At 33.8% G+C, this 19532-nt stretch overlaps 3 protein-coding genes and 1 pseudogene across 6 annotated transcripts; 3 read left to right on the forward strand and 1 right to left on the reverse strand.

The window, feature by feature from the left end:
* The first annotated feature begins 1415 nt into the window (after nucleotides 1-1415).
* LOC123214925 (B3 domain-containing protein Os01g0234100-like) lies at nucleotides 1416-4990 on the forward strand. The gene is made up of 6 exons (XM_044634954.1): nucleotides 1416-1761; nucleotides 2686-2717; nucleotides 2805-2967; nucleotides 3043-3249; nucleotides 3885-3975; nucleotides 4058-4990. The coding sequence occupies exons 1-6, from the start codon at nucleotides 1744-1746 to the stop codon at nucleotides 4816-4818; spliced, it is 1272 nt and encodes a 423-aa protein (XP_044490889.1). The 5' UTR covers nucleotides 1416-1743; the 3' UTR covers nucleotides 4819-4990.
* Nucleotides 4991-5489: 499 nt separating this feature from the next.
* On the forward strand, nucleotides 5490-8871 carry LOC123213498 (B3 domain-containing protein At3g19184). 4 transcript variants are annotated; one of them, XM_044632940.1, is made up of 9 exons: nucleotides 5490-5744; nucleotides 5836-5928; nucleotides 6564-6598; nucleotides 6701-6863; nucleotides 7132-7338; nucleotides 7797-7887; nucleotides 8068-8139; nucleotides 8332-8397; nucleotides 8519-8871. In XM_044632940.1, the coding sequence occupies exons 1-9, from the start codon at nucleotides 5613-5615 to the stop codon at nucleotides 8527-8529; spliced, it is 870 nt and encodes a 289-aa protein (XP_044488875.1). In that variant the 5' UTR covers nucleotides 5490-5612; the 3' UTR covers nucleotides 8530-8871. The 4 variants fall into 4 exon arrangements, with proteins under 4 accessions (XP_044488875.1, XP_044488874.1, XP_044488873.1 ...); XM_044632939.1 differs by having other exon boundaries at nucleotides 5491-5744; nucleotides 8065-8139; XM_044632938.1 differs by having other exon boundaries at nucleotides 5492-5744; nucleotides 8329-8397.
* A 1980-nt stretch (nucleotides 8872-10851) lies between these two features.
* LOC123214300 lies at nucleotides 10852-16748 on the forward strand (annotated as a pseudogene).
* A 144-nt stretch (nucleotides 16749-16892) lies between these two features.
* LOC123212777 lies at nucleotides 16893-17886 on the reverse strand. The gene is made up of 2 exons (XM_044631969.1): nucleotides 17360-17886; nucleotides 16893-17227 (listed from the first exon to the last, which is right to left on the reverse strand). Exons 1-2 carry the CDS (start codon nucleotides 17816-17818, stop codon nucleotides 17180-17182), a joined length of 507 nt encoding a protein of 168 aa, XP_044487904.1. The 5' UTR covers nucleotides 17819-17886; the 3' UTR covers nucleotides 16893-17179.
* Between the last annotated feature and the right edge of the window lie 1646 nt (nucleotides 17887-19532).

Here is a 19532-nt window from a genome sequence, read left to right on the forward strand (position 1 = left end):
AATGCAATAAGAAGAAGATTAAAACACAGACACACACACATATATAGTAACTTGAGTATTTGAAAGTTGATTTACTTTTATGATTGGCGTCTGTTTTCCTCATGAAAATAGGCTGGAATAGCGAAACTATTACAAATTGAGTACGATACGACAGATTTCCACCCAAGTTTTGACCCGAAAACTAATCCCTCCAACAATATTGAAAACCCTAACCGCCACAGTTGTGGATGAAACATCCGCAAGTCATTGGTGAAGTTGTAATTTGCAATTTAACTTGACAAAAACCCTAACTTGCAATTCAATAACCACCAATAAAAGAGATAAGACATTCCACGATTGTGCTCGATGTTAAAGGTGGGAGAGCGAGAGTACTTGACAAAAAGATGAGAGAGCAATGGTTAGAGAAAAGTTAAGAGTTCAACGATGACAAAGATTACCCACAAGAGTGGGTGTGAAAATTGAATCAACCCAAAAGATGAGTTGTAGAAAATGAGAATGATATATAGGATTTGATGGATAACTAAAAATAAAAAAAAAGAGTGAGAGCGAAAAGAAATGAAAATAAAAAGTTTTAAATCTAATTTTTTAATTTTTTATTAATTAAGTGATGTGATAATTTAAAAAATAATTTTTTATTAATTAAGTGAGTTTCATTTTACAGACTTTCAACTTTAATTCAATCTGAATTAAAATCGTGTCAAAATTTTTTAACCATAATCAAACTTTAAAATATTCGAATTGACCTGACTCGACCCAAATTGATACAAAATTATCTATTATTTTCACTCTCCTAAGTGTTTATACTGTTTTAATTTCTTTACCAAATTATTTCAACATAATATAAATAAAACACATAATATAACATTTTGTTTTGTTTATAAATACTCTAAAAATTATATATTAAGACTTTTAAAATACATCAATAATCTGATTAAATAAATTACATTCTTACTATTTAATAATAATATAAAATATTTAAAAAAATAAAAAATAATACAAGTTATTAAAATTATATAAAGACATAATTATATGTAATCTATAAAAATTTCAATTACGGTTGATATTGTCTCTTAATATTTATATAATTTATATCTAATAAATTCTATTAAAATAACATTTTTTTTAAACATTTGAATTAATTCAGACCAAATCAGATTATTTTTATGTAAACCCTAACATTATTTGATTTAAATTTAAATCGTATCAAATTGATTTGAAATAAATTTCATATTAGAACAACTTAACTCTAATCTTATTTTTTTATATTGTGACATATTGAATTAACCGTTCGTATTAAAAATTGTCTAACTCTAGATTTATTGTTGATGAAAAATATCATTTTAGGTCATAAAAAGATCGGAAAATTTTTTCGGCCAAATCCTGAATGGGAAATGTAATTTGCCAGTACAAATTTCAAATGAAATGGTCATTTCAACTCCAGTCTGCCTTCAAATTTAGTATTAAAAACTCAACTTATTTTTGAATTCTCACAGCAGTTTTGCCGCTGCTGATCAAAAAGCCGAGCCATGGCAATTGCTTCCAAAGAGAGATAACGCACATCTCCCCGAGCTAATCCTTCCTTCTACTTTTCTTCAGTATATCCGTTTTGGACTTGCAATATCAAGTTATTCACATGTATTTTTCACCTGGATTTGTTCATTAATAGCCTTTTTCACGTTTTTCTCATCTGGGTTTGTCCATTTGTAGAACGTTAAGAAAGAAAGGTCACTGAAGGACGAGAAGATGGTGACTGACAAGAAAGTGAGTTAGCAATGAGCATAGCTTTGCGCAGTTTGTGTTTCGTGGCTCCTTATACTGTTCTGTTTCATCGTTAGTTATGCTTGTTTTCTTTTTGAGTTTCACGATTTTGCTTTTTCTTTTTAATTTGTTCGGTGGGTTGTTTGATAAAAACACTCTGAGAGTTTTTAGCTTGGTAGTGTGATAGTCAAAACCCAAATGAAAAATATGAGACAAATTGGTTTTTTCATTTCTTTTTCCTGCTGGTTTAACTGAAATGTTTCTTATATGGTTTATGTTTACCGTTTTTCTGTTTTCGGAAACAGCCGTTTTTCTGTTTTCGGAAACAGAAAATACGGAGTGGAGAAGAAGAAGTGATCGTGTCAGATTTTCTGAGATGTTTTCTCAAAATTCCCCGATAAAACAACAAGTTCTGATACATTTTTAGTGTTCAGTTTTGATGTTAAAGGGTACACATACAAGTGTATCTTGTATTATCAAAGTAGATGTGCAAAAAGAAAACGGGTTCGTTGAAGTTAGCAAATTATGGTTTTCCACAACCGGTTTTATGGTTTATAGATGTTCAATACAATTCTGCAAGTACACATCAAAATGAGTTCTCTCATTTCATTTTTGTTCTCTGGAAATGATGTTGTTTTTTAAGAGGATTTTTTTTTCCTGCATGGTAGTTTTAAGACCAGTAAGAGTGTCCCTTAAATGAGGACAACAAATTAATGTTCACTCTCGTCTTCCTCTGCTTGATACGTAGATTGTTCATTAAGTCCTGAATTCATTCGTGTCTTCTTCACTTGGTTTCCAAACTAACTGCATTGCAGAGCATCTTTGCTCTGTAACTCTTTTAAATTAGTTGGAAATTAGTATGTTGCCTTTGATTGTTGGAGATAGGAATAATAAATTAATGTGATGTCTTATAAATTTTTTTGACAGGTTGCATGCTTGGATGGTGGGAATTCCAAATGGTTAGTGGTTATATAAACGACTATGTGTTATTTTCCTTTAATATACGGGGAAGTGAATTATGTCCTGACTCTTGTTATTGGCTTTAGTCAAAAGCGAAAAAGATCAACACATGCTAGCTTGTACAGTGATGAAGAAGTTAAGTCTTCTGTGATGGAGCGAGCAAAGGATGTTCAAGCTAATCTGGCACCTCAATTCCCTAGCTTCATTAAGCCTATGCTCCCTTCACATGTTTCTGGAGGATTTTGGCTGGTAAACCTCTTTTGACAATGCTTTTGCATCTTCAACCTGGAATCATTGACCTGACATTGATGACTTTTCTGGTAGGGCCTTCCGAGGTATTTTTGTATTAATCATTTGCCAAAACAGGATACCATGATGGTTTTGGAAGATGAAAGCGCTAAAGAATATGAAACAAAATATCTTGCAGAAAAGGTAGGCCTAAGTGCAGGATGGAGAGGATTTTCAGTTGCTCACAAATTAGTGGAGAGGGATGTCTTAGTTTTTCAGTTAGTTGGTTCATCCAAATTTCAGGTAATTGTTATACTTTGTTGATATGTTTTTTGACCTTTCTACCTTTGAATCATGATTCCCATTGCTATTATTTGGAACTAAGTTAAAATGGCAACAGCAAGTGCTTTAGCCATCTGTGGGATTTCTTAGAAAATAAAATTTCACAAAACATTTAAATATTTGCTTTGCACAAGATTAGCAGAATAATTAAGTTCAATAAGTGCAACATGTTATAAGATATCGGAAGAAAATGAAAGCAGAAGCATTGCCTAAAGAGAGAGTGCTGGAGTTCCCTGAAAGTCTCATGTGACAGATTAATAAAAGTTTACTATTATTCTTGGAGTATGTCAAATCTTGATAATTGAGGCTGAGGTAGTTGTATTCTTGGGTTTAAGTCTGGTTATGCCCTTATCTTAATTTGTCAAGTTTGCCAATTGAACTTTCAATAGATGCCTGGGATTCTGGTATGTCACAGTAGAAGTGTTTACCAATTAATCAGGTCCCTTCATATACAAAGCTCTCCTGGAGCTTACTGGTGAAATAGGTTTCCATTCTTCCCTTGTGTACTACTCACATATATTATATTCCTTGAAGCTATCGCCTTTTTATCTTTATATACATATTCAATGCCTGATTGTTACAATCCTCTTTCTTAGATTTACATTGTGAGATCCGGTGGTTCAGACGAAGTGGATGGTGCTCTTGGCCTTCTAAAATTAGAAAGTTGCTATAGACGAATGAACTCTGGTATGTTGGTTTGCAGTTCACTTTGGCTTCTTCTCTATTATCATTGACACTAATGAGTTGCCTTTTCTAATTTATTTTGAAGTTACTTTCCGAAAGGAAGGGTATGCAGAGAAGGACATTAATTTATGTAAAGAAGAGGATGATAACTATTGGGAGCCCCAGCCCCTCGCACAGGAAATTCCTCAAGTAAATTCTGAGAAGCATAACCAAATGCCCGGTAGTTGTAAGCTTGAGCCTGTGTCAGATGATCAGTCAGAAGATGACAGCAAAGCTCTTGGCTCTGAGGTTATGGATGGAATTAGATTATCAGAGTCTGCTGCTGACTTTAAAGAAGTGAAAAGTATTGAGGATTTCAACGTTGTTGTGAACGGTTTAGTTATAGACTCAGCACTCTCCAAACATCTCCAGGCCAAATACTATGACCTTTGTAGGAGTCAAAATTCATTTCTTCATGCAAGTCTTCTTGAGGGTCTTAATTGTAGGTTGGCAGTAGGAATGATTTCAGAGACCATCAACATCGCTGATGCTATTAGAGCTTCCAAGTTCACCACCCCGGAAGGTAATTTTTCCATTTGGGACCAAACTTTGAAAGCCTTTAAGATGATGGGGATGAATGTCAGCTTCTTACAAGCTAGACTGGATCACCTCATCAACCTTGCTTCAGAATCCAAAAGAGCTAGACTTGAACGAGCTGAGGCAGAGGAAGAGAAAAGAACTCTGGAAATGAAGCTCTTGGAAGTAAGAGGGAAAATAGAGAAACTTGATGCTATTATTGAGAGAATTGGGCTGAATCCTGATAAGGTTGAGGGTAAGTTCCAAGAAGTGGCAACAGCTCCATGGTGAATCATGAAAAACCTCTGCAATATGCCATGGAAATTGTGCTATATTTTGTTGTGGTTACCATATACAAGCAATAGTGAACTCAACAATGATCCCTACTAGTATTTTTTGTAAGTCAGGTTTGGGGTTTTGTTTTGTACTCTGAAACCCAATATTAAATATAAAATTTACATCATTTCTATGAATATTTTAGTTTATTTATTATTATTATTTTTAGGATAAAAAGTTTTTTTTATTATTTTACTTTTAAATTTTAAAAAGGGTTAATTAAATTTAATATCTACAAAAGAGAACTTTACAATTATAATAATACTCTTTTAAGTTATTACAAAAGTGGTTTTATATAATTATTTTTATACGGTGAAAAACCATCAAGTATATAATAATTTATATATTTAATTATATATTAAAAATATGTATATAATTTTTCTTATTAGGTAAATGATTAAATCACTTTTTAGTTTCAAAAGAACATGTGATTTGTAAAATGGGAATAAAATGTGAGTAGATTTTTTTAACATGTGAGAAAAAAAAAGTTTTAAAATCTGTTCCTTCTGTGTTCAAATTTAAGGAGAATTTTTATGGTAAGTTATGTTTAAAAATGTGAAAAAAATAATAAAAAAAAGAATTGTCCATAATTGGATTTGAATTCAAATGAAACGGGCATTTCTAGGTTGGCGCCCTGAGAACAGTGCTAGCCAGCGCAAAACCCAACACCAATAATAATTCATTGTCATCTCTGCTGTTGCCTCTTCATCTTCTTCTTCTTCTTCTTTACCCAAACCCTAAATAGAAAAATGGTGGAATCGAAGTTGACTTACGAAGAATGTCGTCGCCAAAGACTAGAAGAGAACAAGAAAAAACTAGAGGAGCTTAATCTCACCAAGCTCGCTCAGGCTCTTAAAACCCCCACTCCCAAAAAATCTCCTGTTTGTCTAGTCTACTTGTTTCTCTTTCTCTTTTCTCTCAGATTGTGCGGGTTTTTGAATCTGATGGGTTGTTCTTCTATGTTGTGTAAAGGTTAAGAGGCGGGTTATTAAGTCTCCCAAGTCGTTGGAGCCAGTGAGAAGGTCAAGTCGCTGTGCTGACAAGCCGACTCCAAACTACAAGGAAGTGAGCATTCTAGATAGAAAAAAAAAATTCAGGATGTATTCATATTGAATGGCCTGTTCTGTTTCATTTTATTCGTTTTTCATACACCCAGTACCCTGACCTTTTAAGTTCTGAAAAATTACATAAACATGAATTTTGAAATTCAAAGCTTCTGACTTTTGATTATAACTTGCATATAGTTGTAATTGTCCCGTAATCTTTGATAACTTTTGGAGATTTAATATGCGAGGTATATAGTTACCCGGGACTTTGAACCCTTCACTTCCAATCCGTGGGGTTTTATTTTATTTTTTGATAGGGTTTTCATTGAGAGATTGTTTCAAATGAAATGTGGAGGTCATTATTATTACAATAAAACTTTGTGCACAAGAAACATGCACAAATTTGCTTACAAATGATGTTATGTTACCATATGATTGGATGATATCTTATTTATAATTCAAAATAGTTTAATCACGTGATAACATATTACCATTTATGTACGTAGTATTACTTTTATTATAATAGTCTTAACATTTATGAATCATTTATTACTGTGTGAACTCAGGTTTCAGTTGTTAACATCATAGTTTTAAGCATTCAAATGATTACAGTGGTTTTTCTTGGGTTTACTTAAATGTATTGATTACTGGCAGGATCCTCTTGAACCTTTATTGACTTCCGGAAGAAGGTAGGAATTTTGACTTTATTTTTTCTTTATTGAACATTTCTGGTGCTGAGAACAACTCACACATTTTGGGGCTTTGATGAATCTAGAGGTTTGCTATTGCAGGAGCTACCAAAGGAGAGATCTGCTAAATCGCGTTTATGCTTCGCATGAAGAGAGAGTCTATGCAATTGAAAGAGCTAAAAAAATTCAATCAGGCTTAGATTCTCAATTCCCAGGTTTTATCAAGCCTATGCTACAGTCACATGTGACTGGGGGCTTCTGGCTGGTAATTTAGCAACCAAAATGAATACTTGATGTAGCAACGCCTTACGGTATAGTGTCTTTTAGGATGTTTTTCTTGATGGTTATTCAGAATGTGCTGTTTCTTTTGCTTTTGATCGTTAATATCTTCTGAAAGAATATCCAGAATCACAATCTGTATAAAAGTTAGGCAATTTCATGTCTTGCACTTAAGAAAAAAGTTAATCACATTTGTAGTTCGTAATAGCGGAACTTTTATATCTGTCTTTAAAAGAAAACTTTCTTGTTGACAGGGTCTGCCCAATGGCTTCTGCAAGGACCATCTTCCCCATTATGATGAAATGATCACTTTGGTGGATGAGGAAGGAAATGATTTTCAAACAAAATACCTAGCTGAGAAAAATGGTTTAAGTGCTGGATGGCGAGGATTTTCTATTGATCATGGACTAGTTGATGGGGATGCAGCGGTGTTCCATCTCGTCACTCCTACAACATTTAAGGTGCTCAAGAATTAAGCATAAATCTACTTAGTTTGAATTGGAAACTGCATTTGTTATACATGGTATGCCTAACAACTCTAAAACGTTTTGAAATGTATAGGATGTTTAATATGGTATGCCTGTATTTTCAAAAGCTATTGACACAAAACTAGTATTCTTATAATTGTGCAAGGAGGTCTATTTTGAACATAGTTACTCTTGATGTTTTATTTACCCACCGAACCTGCTCATGGTTATCTTTGCTTCTCCCTAATTTTTCTTCCTGAAAATGTATGGATTTTCTATTCAAGTGTTTGCATAAATCTTCATGCTTCTGTTTTTATGGCTCTTCCATTTTTTAGTACTTAATGCACGTTCTGGCTCAGAAGTAAATACTCCATCTGCTCATATCGCATCAGACATACCCTTTAATTTGAAGCGCACTACCATATCTTAATTATATTGCCGATTCTTCTCAGGTGTACATTGTCAGGGCATATGATTATGAAGATAACAAGAAGGATTCAGATGACACTCACCTGGGCAGGAGTGACAAACAAACTAGATTGAGTATCTGTTTTTCATTCCCTTCTAATTCTCTACAAGTTGTTTTTCTTTTTTAATAGGTTATGTACCTTGCTTTTCTATAGGTTTCTACTAATTCTGCCAGCTTGAATGGACTAACATAAGTTCATTCAAGTATAACAAGTCAACCATATTAATAACTAATTGGTTAATATGAATCAGAAGACAACAAAGACAAAAGCAATGAGGATTCGGATGACACTCACAAGGCCAGGAGTGGCAAACGAACCAGATCAAGTAAGTGCCTTTCATTACTTTCTAAATCTCCACAAGTTTTTTTTATGTTAGATTATGAAGCACGTCTATTTTAGGGCTGTTGTTGTTGCCATAATTTCTGCCAGTTTCCATTCACAATTTGAAATTCATTCTTATGTTAGTTATGTCAACTGTATGACCTATATTAACTACTTGGTCAATATGATACAGAAGACAACAAAAACAAGAAGGGTCCAGATGACACTGACAAAGGCAGGAGTGGCAAACGAACTAGAGCAAGTAACTGCTCTTCACACTGCTTTAATATCTATAGAAGTAGTAAATTATGAGGCATGCCTTCAATATATAGATAAATTTATTTTATCAGGTTCTCATGTCTATATGGTTTTGCTTGAGGCAGGTAAAAAGTAATCAATGGAAATGTCAGATTTGGAAGAAAAGGAGCCAAGGTAGAAATTTATTGTCTCAACAACAGACTCTTGAGTCTTTTGTCAGTGTTGAGAGTAAATTAAATGAAGTGCCCTGTGCTTTTAACCATAGGAATTTATTAGATTGGCTAATGTATATGAACAATTGAGTTTGCTAAATATCAACAAATTGATTGTAGTTGGGCATGACAGCTTGGAACATAGACTAGCAATGAGATTAGTTCATTTTGTAAACTGGAGGATATTTTCGGATGTCTTGTGGAAGTGAAATTTGCCAGTGAAATCAAATTGAGATGATGTCCTCTGTGGCACCTAAATGTTTCTAGTCTTAAGTCCCCCCAGCAGGTAGCAATAATTATAAAGTAATGCTTGCAAACCCCAGTGTTGAAAGCCTAAAATCTTGAATAGAATGGTAGTCATGAAAAGGATCTTTCCTATCATGATTATACATATGACAAATCAATCATGTTTTCATTTGACTTTGTTTCCACACTATTTTTGCAAGATGCAAAAACAGTTATTTATTTTCTGGCTACTGAATTTGACCAGCCATAAGGCAGACAAGGATATGTACTCAGTAAAGACAGATCTGAATCTTCCTTTATTTGTATAAACTTTTTACCAGAATGAAGATGTTCCACTGCATCTGCAACAGAATCAAGACCCAAAAACCTTTCTGTATTAATTAGGCATAAACAAGTGAAATAATCAGACCATGTTCTACCACACAACTATTTACTGCACAGTGGACAAACATTTTGCACCCATCTGGGTCGGAAATTTGAAAGCAAGTTCATAAGACTGCCATTTACATCTAACATGTATCACACCTGTGCTTCTGCGATATAATTAATAATATTATTATTGTTAATATTGAAGATGGTGCCAATAATGAATAAAATATTTAGAGAAAACAAGATACAAGATTGGTATGTTTGAGTTGAACAATTATTTAGTCATGCAACACCAAAAATATATCTTACAATTAAATAAATAATCTGTCAGCCTGGTTTGCAGGTTTAGTCTTCCATGGCACAAAAATAAGAAATTATTAACTACTGTATTTCTGATCATAAACCTGTGCAAGTGTTCACGAATATTGTTAAATATGCCCAATAATTGCAACGGAGTCCATAACCAAAAGCCGATGAGGATTACCTTAAGCTTTTCTGTGGAGTAAGATTGAAGAGTCTGTCCTGATGTTGTTGCCACAGGTGACCATATTGTACCCAGCCTGAAAAAAATCATCAGCTTTAAAATAACTATACAATATGAGACTCAAAGCTGCTCAGAAATGTCCTAGCCATATTATTTCTACTGAACACATTACTATCTGTGACCAAAATCATTTGCTTGAGACATTTATGGTCGTAAAATCTTTAAAATCAGTCTAGCATGCAAAATTTCACTACATATGATCTATAAACATCCCGACAATTTCAGAAGTTAAAATTTGAAATGCGTCTGAAAGATTATATCCTATGAGACTGAAGTAGCGGCAGCTACATACCACACTGATTGGCTTATTGCTCAAATCTTTTCACATAATGCAGTATAATTTGATGGCTGCCATCGTTTTTCTCCTTGATACTGGAACAAAAATGAACCATTTCTCGGCACTAGACCAAACAGAATGAACAGATCATTTTCACAATTTAAACTTGGTCAGAACTTCGCAATTTAATTGGATACATAAGCAAACTGGTACACCTATAGAATTGAATCTGTGTAATATTGTCACCACTTAATATTGCCACGTTTCAAAGAGTCACACATATGAATATTTTAACAAGATAAACGTTGAAAATACATATCATTTTCACTTCTGATTCTAGGCAAGTCATCAAAAACCCAGTTGATATCCAGTTAGAGATGGATACCAGCTGAATCGAATCTGAATATTGATTGACTCGAATGAAAAATAGTTTGGTTCAAATTCATCAAATCAATATTAAGAGTGAGTCAAGTTTTGTTCATTTAAAAATAGTTTAATTCGAATTTATAGTTCAAATTTATGATTTAGATATATGACTTAAATTTATAATTTAAATTTGTAACTTATTAATAAAACGACATCGTTTAATAATTATTTAATATAATTTAAATCGATCTATCTGTTAAATTTGAACCGAATCAAGTTATTTATCTAACTTGCTATTTTGGCTTGGATTTAAAACAAACCGGATCTTTTATCTTAAACTCGGTTCATATTTAAAATAAACAAATTCGAACCGAGCCATGCCGGCTTTGAACAAGAATCTAAGCACAAAACCCCGGAATCGTTTTTTAAGTGTAGAAGTAAACGAATGCGAAAACGGCGGAGGAGATGGTGTCGAAGTAGGCCGTGAATAGGGTCTGCAAATTCTTTTTGAAGAAACTGGGAAAATTTATTTTAGGCGACATTGATCTTGACCAGCTTGATGTTCAGCTCAGCGATGGCTCTATTCAGCTCAATGGTCTCGCGCTTAATGTTGATTTTCTTAACCGGAAGGTGTTGTGTATTAGCTCTGTTTAATTACATATAATTTTCTTTTTTAGTTTAGCGTAATTGTGCTATGTATAACGTTTTCTGGTGGGTTAAAGAAAATCGTTGAATTATGTAATGTTGATCATGGGATACTAATATAATGAGAAAAAAAATTTGCTTTATTTGCTACCTTAGAAGGTTTGTTGTTGATAATTTAAAATTTTTTTCTTATGTTTATATTAGTTCATTTATTTACTCTTTTCTTCTTCTTCTTCTTTTTGTTTTCAGCTTGGTGCAGCGACGGCAGTAGTAATAAAAGAAGGTTCTATTGGCTCGTTGCTAGTTAAAATACCGTGGAAGGATCAAGTTTGTCAAGTTGAGGTGGATGAACTTGAGCTAGTGCTTGCTCCTTGTCAGGAAAAATATGAGTTGGGGCTGGATATGAAAGTTGTAGTACTAGTCAAGATGGTAGTAATAGTATGCAATGGGATTCAGGCCAGTCTGGGCATCATATGGGGGAGAATGTTTCTAAATCTTCTTCTGTCACGTTCATGAAGGTGTTAAGATGATTGCCAAGATGGTTAAGTGTTTTCTTACAAGCTTCCATGTTAGGATATAGAAGTTGATTGTTGCATATGATCCATGTTTAGAGAAGGATGAAAACAAGGTGGGCTCAAATGCGACTTAGGTTTTTCAAATATCAGAAATAAAATGTGGAACTTGTATTGCTGAGGATGCTAGCTTGAATATTGATACAAGTGCTGATAATTTTCTTGGAATAAGTCGCCTTACAAACTTTGTAAAATTTCAAGGAGCAGTTCTTGAACTTCTTCATGGACAACGTTGACCCAAAAAAGGTTCTTGAGGCACATCGGTAATGCCCTCTACTGATGTAGTTTCCAATCATTCTCCATCAAATGTGAGAACTCCAATCATGTCGTGGAAAAGAGGTGGAATTTCAGGGAATATAAAATTGAGTATACCATGTAAGAATGGTTCATTAGATGTTTGTAAAGTGGATGTAGATGTTTGTATAGATCCTGTAGAATTCAAATTTCAGCCAAGCGCAATTTAATGGTTCTTTGCTTCATGGAAAGTCTATAAGAAGTTTGATAAGGATCAGAGGGTTCATAAGATCCACAAGTCATCAGATTTAGTTTACTTTAATGCAAGTTCTCATTTCTATTCATCACCAAACGTTCCTTCCCCTGTTGCCACTGATAAGATATTTTCTTTGAATGGACACAATTCTGTTACTGAAACTATTCTGCCTGGCTCACATCTTATCCTGGATTGGGTGCCTCATCCTGTCAACAAAAACCAGAAAGATGGTATTGGAGAAGTTGATTTAGGGGCAAGATTGGTATTTCTGTCTGTGCTAGTCATAGACTGAAGTGAATTTAAGAGGAAGTAACTTGTGATACTCCTATAAGAGACATCTAGAGTTTGTTTGGTTGTTTTGTAATGTTGCAGATTTTCTATCATACAAAAGTATTACAGATTCTGCATCATTTCGTATCTTAACTAATTCAATTCTCCATATACAATTTCCGATAATCCTAAGAACTACACTTTACAAATGAAAATCAAGCTTCCATAACTTTTTAGTTCTATATCCATATCTGTTTGTCCATTATGCATTGTTTGTTACCATAGAGATTGGTCTCAGTTGATGCTAATACTGTATGCTTGTGCTCTGGCTACATGCAGTGTGAACCAATTTTTTGAAAGCTTTGATGGAATTAGAAAATCTCAATCTGCTTTAGGAAGCAGTGGGATGTGGAACTGGACTTGTTCTGTTTGATGGAATTAGAAATTCACAGGTTCCTTCTGGTATGTGCTTTTTTCTGTTTTCCATGTGTTAAAGGTCTAAGAAATGTATACATGACATCCTTTTTTCTTCTTGAATTTGCATATGCATTTGCTGTGTGATAATCTTGGTTTTCTATAAGATGTATAAAACTATAATATATTTTCTTCTATTTATTTACAGAACAGAAACATGTCCAAACCAATCTTAATGCAGTGTTTGCTGGAATTTCTATTGTACTCTCCTTTCATGATGAAGATGATATGCATTCATATGATGTGAAAGGTGATCCAATAAATGTTGAGTCACGTATTCATTATCTGGGTGCAGAATGTAGAGACATTTCTCTTGTCGTGCAGGTAACAATTGTGCTTCTGGTATTCTCTCCCATTTCATGTTTTGTAGTCTTTCCCCTACACTGATTGGATCTTGCCATTTGAAAAATCTTTATCTTCCTCCAATCATTCTTTATGACTAAATATGCAAATTTTGTGAAGGCTCAGTGTCTGCAGAAAGTGCATATGAGTTTAATACATATACATGTTACAATTGCTTTTCCTTTGAAAGAAGAATTGCTATTTACCTTTGCATCAGAAATTTTAAATCTACAGTTGCTTTTCCTATGGGACATAATTATATTACTATTCTCTTGTCCTCTTCTGTGTGCCCTATATGTGTGACTAACTGACTATTGCTCTCCTTAAATTGCTTCTTGACTTTGAAGTTCTGTTGGTGATGAATCACCTAGATATATGTTTTCATTTTTTTTTACTTTTTAAAGAGATTATTTGATGCTGAATCTGTGACTTATCCTTTCAGATTGCATGTTGTTATCCTTCCAATGCTATTGCATCTTCGTCAACGCCAGCTTGACTTTCTCATTGACATTTTTCAAGCAAAAAGCCCATCAGTTGAGAAGTCTCCAGCTTGTCATAAAGAGTCATCTGATTCAAGTTTGTTGGCAACAAAGAGGAAAAATCTTGCTGGCCATAGAATTGCAGATGAAGCATTGCTTCCCTATTTTCGGGCAAGTCTTGAACTCATATCTTACACATGTCATAATTTATTCCGTTGTACTGTGCAATTTTATTGGCATTTCAGTTCATGTCAGTATCTAGTTTTGATTACAGAAAATCTGAATGCTGATTCTCTATTTTTTTTTTTTTCCAGAAGTTTGAGATATGGCCTATTCTTGTTCGAGTTGATTACAGTCCCAGCCATGTGGGTCTAGCAGCACTAAGAGGTGGAAATTATGTAGAACTTGTAAATCTTGTGCCGTGGAAGGTAAATTTTTTTACTTTCATATCTTATCCATCATGCAGTTTGGTTATTGTTGTGCTTTAATAGATGCTTGCTTAGATCAGTAAATGAGTTTTGTTATATCATGCTTAAATAAATTCTGGTTCAGGGGTTGAGCTGCAGCTTAAGCATGTTCACGCAGTTGGCATCTATGGTTGGAGAAGCGTGTGTGAGGCAATTCCTGGGGAGTGGTTGGAAGAAATATCCCAAAATCAGGTTTTAGTTGTATTTATGTTGCCTTTGAGAATATAAAGATTTTGTTAGCACCTGCATATTTTGTTCAATTAATTAATCTTTTTTTTTTCCGTTGTAGAGTCATAAATTGTTGCGAGGCTGCCCCCTGTTCAGTCATTGGTTGCTGTTGGTTCTGGTGCTAAGAAGCTGGTTTCTTTGCCTGTTGAGAACCACAAGTAAGATAGGAGGGTACTCAAAGGAATAGAAAGAGGTAACTGTATTATGATAAGCTCATTCATCTAAAGTTTTAAAAAGGTTTCTAATTGTTTTTCAATTCAAATTCTCAATATGCAGTGTTGATAGTAGCAGAGCAATTTTATTTTCAGGTACTACTGCATTTCCTAGAAGTATATCACTTGAAGTTGATGGACTTGGCGTTCATTTGACAGCAGGGACTCATGACATTTTGCTTCAAGCCAAATGCATTCTTACGAGCACTCCTTCTGTATCATGCCCTGTACAAGACAAGACAAAGACAAATGTTAGATTTAATCAGCCAAAAAATGCCCACCAAGGAATCCAACAGGTGAGTTTTTCAGTTTGCTTTGGGTCTTGCATTGTTTCTTCACTTGTGACACAATGCTGTATGTATGGAGGAATTAAACAGTCTTTTTATGGTGTTTGATAAGGATGATAATGTTGTGACTTAATAAATCAAAATGGTTATATGGTTTTGATATTGTTATGGTTGTAGGTAGTGCAGAACTAACTGCAACATGATGAGTATTCTTAATAATCCTCTTTTAGGTTTTCAAGGTGCTAATTTTGTAATCTTCTACTAAATTTAATCTAGAAAAAGGTGTTAATCTTCTTAATTTTTGATAGGCTTATGAGAGTTTCAGTGATGGCCTGGGGAGATCTGCTTCTGCTTTAATTCAACAACCATTGAAAAGGTACCAGCAAGGAGCTAGTGCTGGATCTGCTTTGGCAACTGCTGTACAGGAAGTTCCTGCAGCTGTTATAGCTCCAGCTCCTGCTTGTGCAAGCACTGTACATTATGCTCTTCTTGGCCTCAGGAATAGGTACCTTTCTTATTTTACTTCGCTTTTGGTTTTCAATTTAGATCATTAAGTGTAATAACATCCGAACTTGGAATTGAAAATTAATCTTTCTTAACCATTTTTGCACTGCAGCCTTGATCCTGAGCATAAAAAGGAATCCATGGAGAAATATCTCGGTCCTTCTAAGCCAAGGGAACAGAACTGATGGTGCATGCAATAACGATGATAACACCAATCCCATTACTCCACAAATTCCAAGCACCTTGCATGTGATCATAACGTTGCCTTAATTCCATCGCATGCTTGATGAAAGATCTCCCAATTTCCCTGCCAGCTAAAGCTAGTTGTCGGGGAGATATCTGTGCAAGTGCTGTAGACTCTCCATGAAACATGTAAGTTGATCCTCTTTCAGAAATTCTTGTTATTTATAGGGCTTCTGAAGAGAAAACTATGTTTCTGCAATTCTGCTATCTACCTGAAAATTTTGATTTCCATATTAAACAGTAACCTTATAACCATGACTTACATGTGTGTGTAAAATAATGTTTTGTTTGGCCTGGACTTCTTTCTGCTGTTCCACTTGACTTGTTTAATCAATGCTGCAAATTCATTGTGTACCTTTTTTCATGAAACTGATATTAATTAATATTTTTTCTGGTTGCAGATGTACAGGGAATGGAGAACCATCAATAAATTCTTTCCTGTCAACATTAAGCAAAGACGAAAATCTTTTACAGAATGTAAATACGTGCTGCTGGTAATATTTATACCTTATGGACATTATATAATTATTATGATCCAATTGTATAGCTAGTTGTACAGTGATATTCTTTTAAAGCCTTAGTGACAATGCATGTATATCATCAGTTTGCTGTACATTGCATAGGATCTCATTTTCTACAAGAACAAAAATGATCCAACTGGTTCAAAATTTATCAGAGATGACTGTGGCAAGCCAGAGACTCCATTGACAGTGCAGTAATAATCTGTTTTTTCTATTTCCTTTAAGGGGATGATAGATTTTCATTGTCTTCAAGCTGTTGTACTTGTGACTGCAAATTCAGCCAACTTGTAGATTTGTGTTGACACTTCCCAGAATGTTAACAGTGACCTCCGCCCATCTTGAGCATTCTGAGGATTATTTGAGATTTAGGAAAAGCTCTGTTTCCTATTCGGGAAAAGTAATGTTTAGTGCTCAGTAATTGAGCCAGAGCTATTCTATCTCTTGATGAGAAATAAGAGAGAAATGCTTTAAAACAGTGGATGCTAGATTTGTTTTAATATTTTTTTCACATTTTTGGTCCTAAGTGACACGATTTGTAAACAAGGAAGAAGGTTCTGATTCTAATTCTTTATTGCAAACCCGAGTTATGATCTGTCTTTCTACTGAACTCATACTAGTCTTATGACCTGTCTGAACTAAATTATATCAAATCTTTGACTGAAATGATTTTCACTGGAAGAGGAGACACTGGTTGAAAAGGGAAAGATGATAAGATCCTGATAAAGGAAATGGAAAGAGGGGAAAAATAGTGTTATGAGAAAAAATAATAAATAGATTACATTAGGCTCAAAACTTCTAACACATGAAAGTTCTTAATTTGCAAACATTTGTACAGAACAAAAACAGGTAATAGCTTCTTCTCTACTTCAGAATTGACTGAAAATAATAAAAGCTATAGTAGAAAAAATATAGCAGAAGTTGATGACAAAAGCAAAAACTATTCTGCAGAAGGAGCTCTCTATTGTCCTTCCCCGTGAAATGACACTTTTTTTCCCCATAGAATGAATCCCTCTTGGCTTGTCATCATCCTCCCTGGAATCATATTCCAGTCTTCGCACTATGCAACCCTCCTTCAAGTAACAATTCCTGTAACCAAGAAACCAACTTTAATCAAACACTGTCAGACATGAAAGAAGTTTGAACAATTATGTCATGAGTTCTTCTGTGTTCAACTGTGTTTCGAACTACAATCTCCTGAAACTAGATTGAAAATCTCACCTGAATTGTTGTGCCAACAGTGATAGGCTTTTTGTCATTAACAAATGCAGGCCTTGGCTCTTCAACTACTTCCTCCAAAACATTTCTATCTTCCTTTTTTGCCACAATTTGACCCTTCTTCAGCCTCAACCTCTCTGTCCACCACCCAGAAATCTTTGGCACTCTTGGCAAAGCATCCTTGTACTCATCATCATCATCAACCAGCAATTCCTCTCTCAAAGTCATCTTCCTCCCAGAATTATCCTTCGAAGGCACCAACATTCCCTTGAAGAAAATCTCATCTGCAGGAGTCATGCTGTAGTTCCTCACTGAGAACTCAAAATCTGCAGAAACTGGTGCTTCCCTATACTTGTTCTCTTGCTTAGCAGCTTGTTGGGCATCTGCAAAATCATTTGAGAAAGAGATTCTTGGGTCCATAGATTGGTCATTGTTGTACATGTTTAAGCATGCCATAGACATTCAGAACCACAACACTGATACTCTCAGATGTTCCCAACCTAAATTCTCTTATTTACAGTGCTAGAATCCTCATGAAGCTCAAAGCTTGACGTTTTCTGCACGTGTAGTTTGACATCTCATGTTACTTGGATTTGTCACTTTGTGATTGACAGATGCACTATCACTCACTCCATTTCTATAAAATTATTATCTTTCCCTTAAGTTAAATCAGCTAATTAAGATTGTTAATCTAGTGACCGATAAGGCCTATTGACCCTAAGATTCAGCCTGTTGTGGGCTAATCATGTTTGTTTAATAGTTAAAATAAATCACAATTATTTAAGCTTTAATCACATAACTTGTTTCTTGCATGTATTTAGGATGGGTTAAAGCAGAAACTCTCAAGCATTTGTATAAGCAAAAGAAATCAAAAGCAGTTGGCTTACCTCTTATTTTTCTAAGTTAATGAGCTCATGGGCATGTGACTCTGATTCCAAGTCAAAAACAGACATGTAAAGAAGCAAGTAATAAAAGATTTGGTAGTTGAAGTTTCTTCCATTATTTTCTTTTTCCAGCCAAAGCCAGTCAGAAAATTTAACTTTCTATCTTAATTTTAATGACACTCGACATTGTTTGATTGAAAATGAATGATCTATCATTTTACATTTTTAACTTTACTAGTTCTTTATAAACCACTAGATTCATTAATTTTATATTTCTGTTAATCAAACATTAGAAGGTTAAAATAAAATTAGACTAATAGCTAAAAAAAAACTGTAAACATATATTTTTATATGTTCTTATAAATTAATTAATATTAGAGTAATGTTACGTACATTCATATTTAATGATTCAATTGAATATTTAGATGATATATCATTATATAGTTGATTGTGAATTTATTCTTAAATTCATAGCTAAAAATAACTATAAACATATATTTGTAGATACTCATATGAATTTAATTACTATTATAGCAAATTAAATTCAATTTTGAGTCCTAATTGGCTATTAAATGATGTGTTATAATGTAATTAAGTGTTACTTTTACTTAATTGAATACCCAAAATTAAGTACCCATAATTTTATTGTTAACACTAGGCATATTCTTGGTTATTTATTTAGAGTAGTGTAATATGCATAAATAATGAAATATTCACATGTGATTAGATAGATTTAAATTAGAAATAAAATAGCATATAATCAGACAATAACATATCATTGTTTGTGTATAAAGTTGTACATCTTACTTATATACATAATTTTATTATTGTATTTAATGCCTCTAAGATTGTTAAATATCCCTCTACTAAAAGGGTGTTTGATGCTTTTTGACATTTGTAAATACAATAATATTAACCTATTTGATTGGGGTATAAAATGATAAAATGTAAGTTTTTGGGCTAGTACATTATCAAAAGCACATTTGAGGTTTCCCTTTTTTTTTTCACTTGTTCTAGTCTAATCTATGAATCTAAGGAGCAAATTGAAATTATTAACAGTAGATCCATGTGAGTTGAGCTGGTTTAGTACAAATCCGATTATCAAACAAATTGAATTATCTCAAATCTTACCAACACTAACAAAACATTAAACACTAGTTTAAGCCATGATTTGACTATTAATTAATAGCATGTGCACATGAAGAAAGCACCATTTCTTCTTGATCCATCTATTGCCCTACTTATTGACCTTCACATGGATCATCCTCCTCTAAATCCAAATTTAACTACTA

The sequence above is a fragment of the Mangifera indica genome, chromosome 4 (assembly GCF_011075055.1).
Source record: "Mangifera indica cultivar Alphonso chromosome 4, CATAS_Mindica_2.1, whole genome shotgun sequence".
NCBI lineage: Eukaryota > Viridiplantae > Streptophyta > Magnoliopsida > Sapindales > Anacardiaceae > Mangifera > Mangifera indica.

What these genes read in the sequence shown, in the direction of transcription:
- LOC123214925 (XM_044634954.1), top strand. An exon ending in GATGGTGGGAATTCCAAATG is followed by an intron (nt 2,718 to 2,804) that starts GTTAGTGGTTAT and finishes TATTGGCTTTAG; the next exon opens with TCAAAAGCGAAAAAGATCAA. An exon ending in TTGGTTCATCCAAATTTCAG is followed by an intron (nt 3,250 to 3,884) that starts GTAATTGTTATA and finishes CCTCTTTCTTAG; the next exon opens with ATTTACATTGTGAGATCCGG.
- LOC123212777 (XM_044631969.1), bottom strand. Translation starts at nt 17,818, where the DNA reads ATGTCTATGGCATGCTTAAACATGTACAACAATGACCAATCTATGGAC. An exon ending in CTGTTGGCACAACAATTCAG is followed by an intron (nt 17,228 to 17,359) that starts GTGAGATTTTCA and finishes TCTTGGTTACAG; the next exon opens with GAATTGTTACTTGAAGGAGG.
- LOC123213498 (XM_044632937.1), top strand. Translation starts at nt 5,613, where the DNA reads ATGGTGGAATCGAAGTTGACTTACGAAGAATGTCGTCGCCAAAGACTA. An exon ending in TCACTCCTACAACATTTAAG is followed by an intron (nt 7,339 to 7,796) that starts GTGCTCAAGAAT and finishes GATTCTTCTCAG; the next exon opens with GTGTACATTGTCAGGGCATA. An exon ending in TGACAAACAAACTAGATTGA is followed by an intron (nt 7,888 to 8,064) that starts GTATCTGTTTTT and finishes AATATGAATCAG; the next exon opens with AAGACAACAAAGACAAAAGC.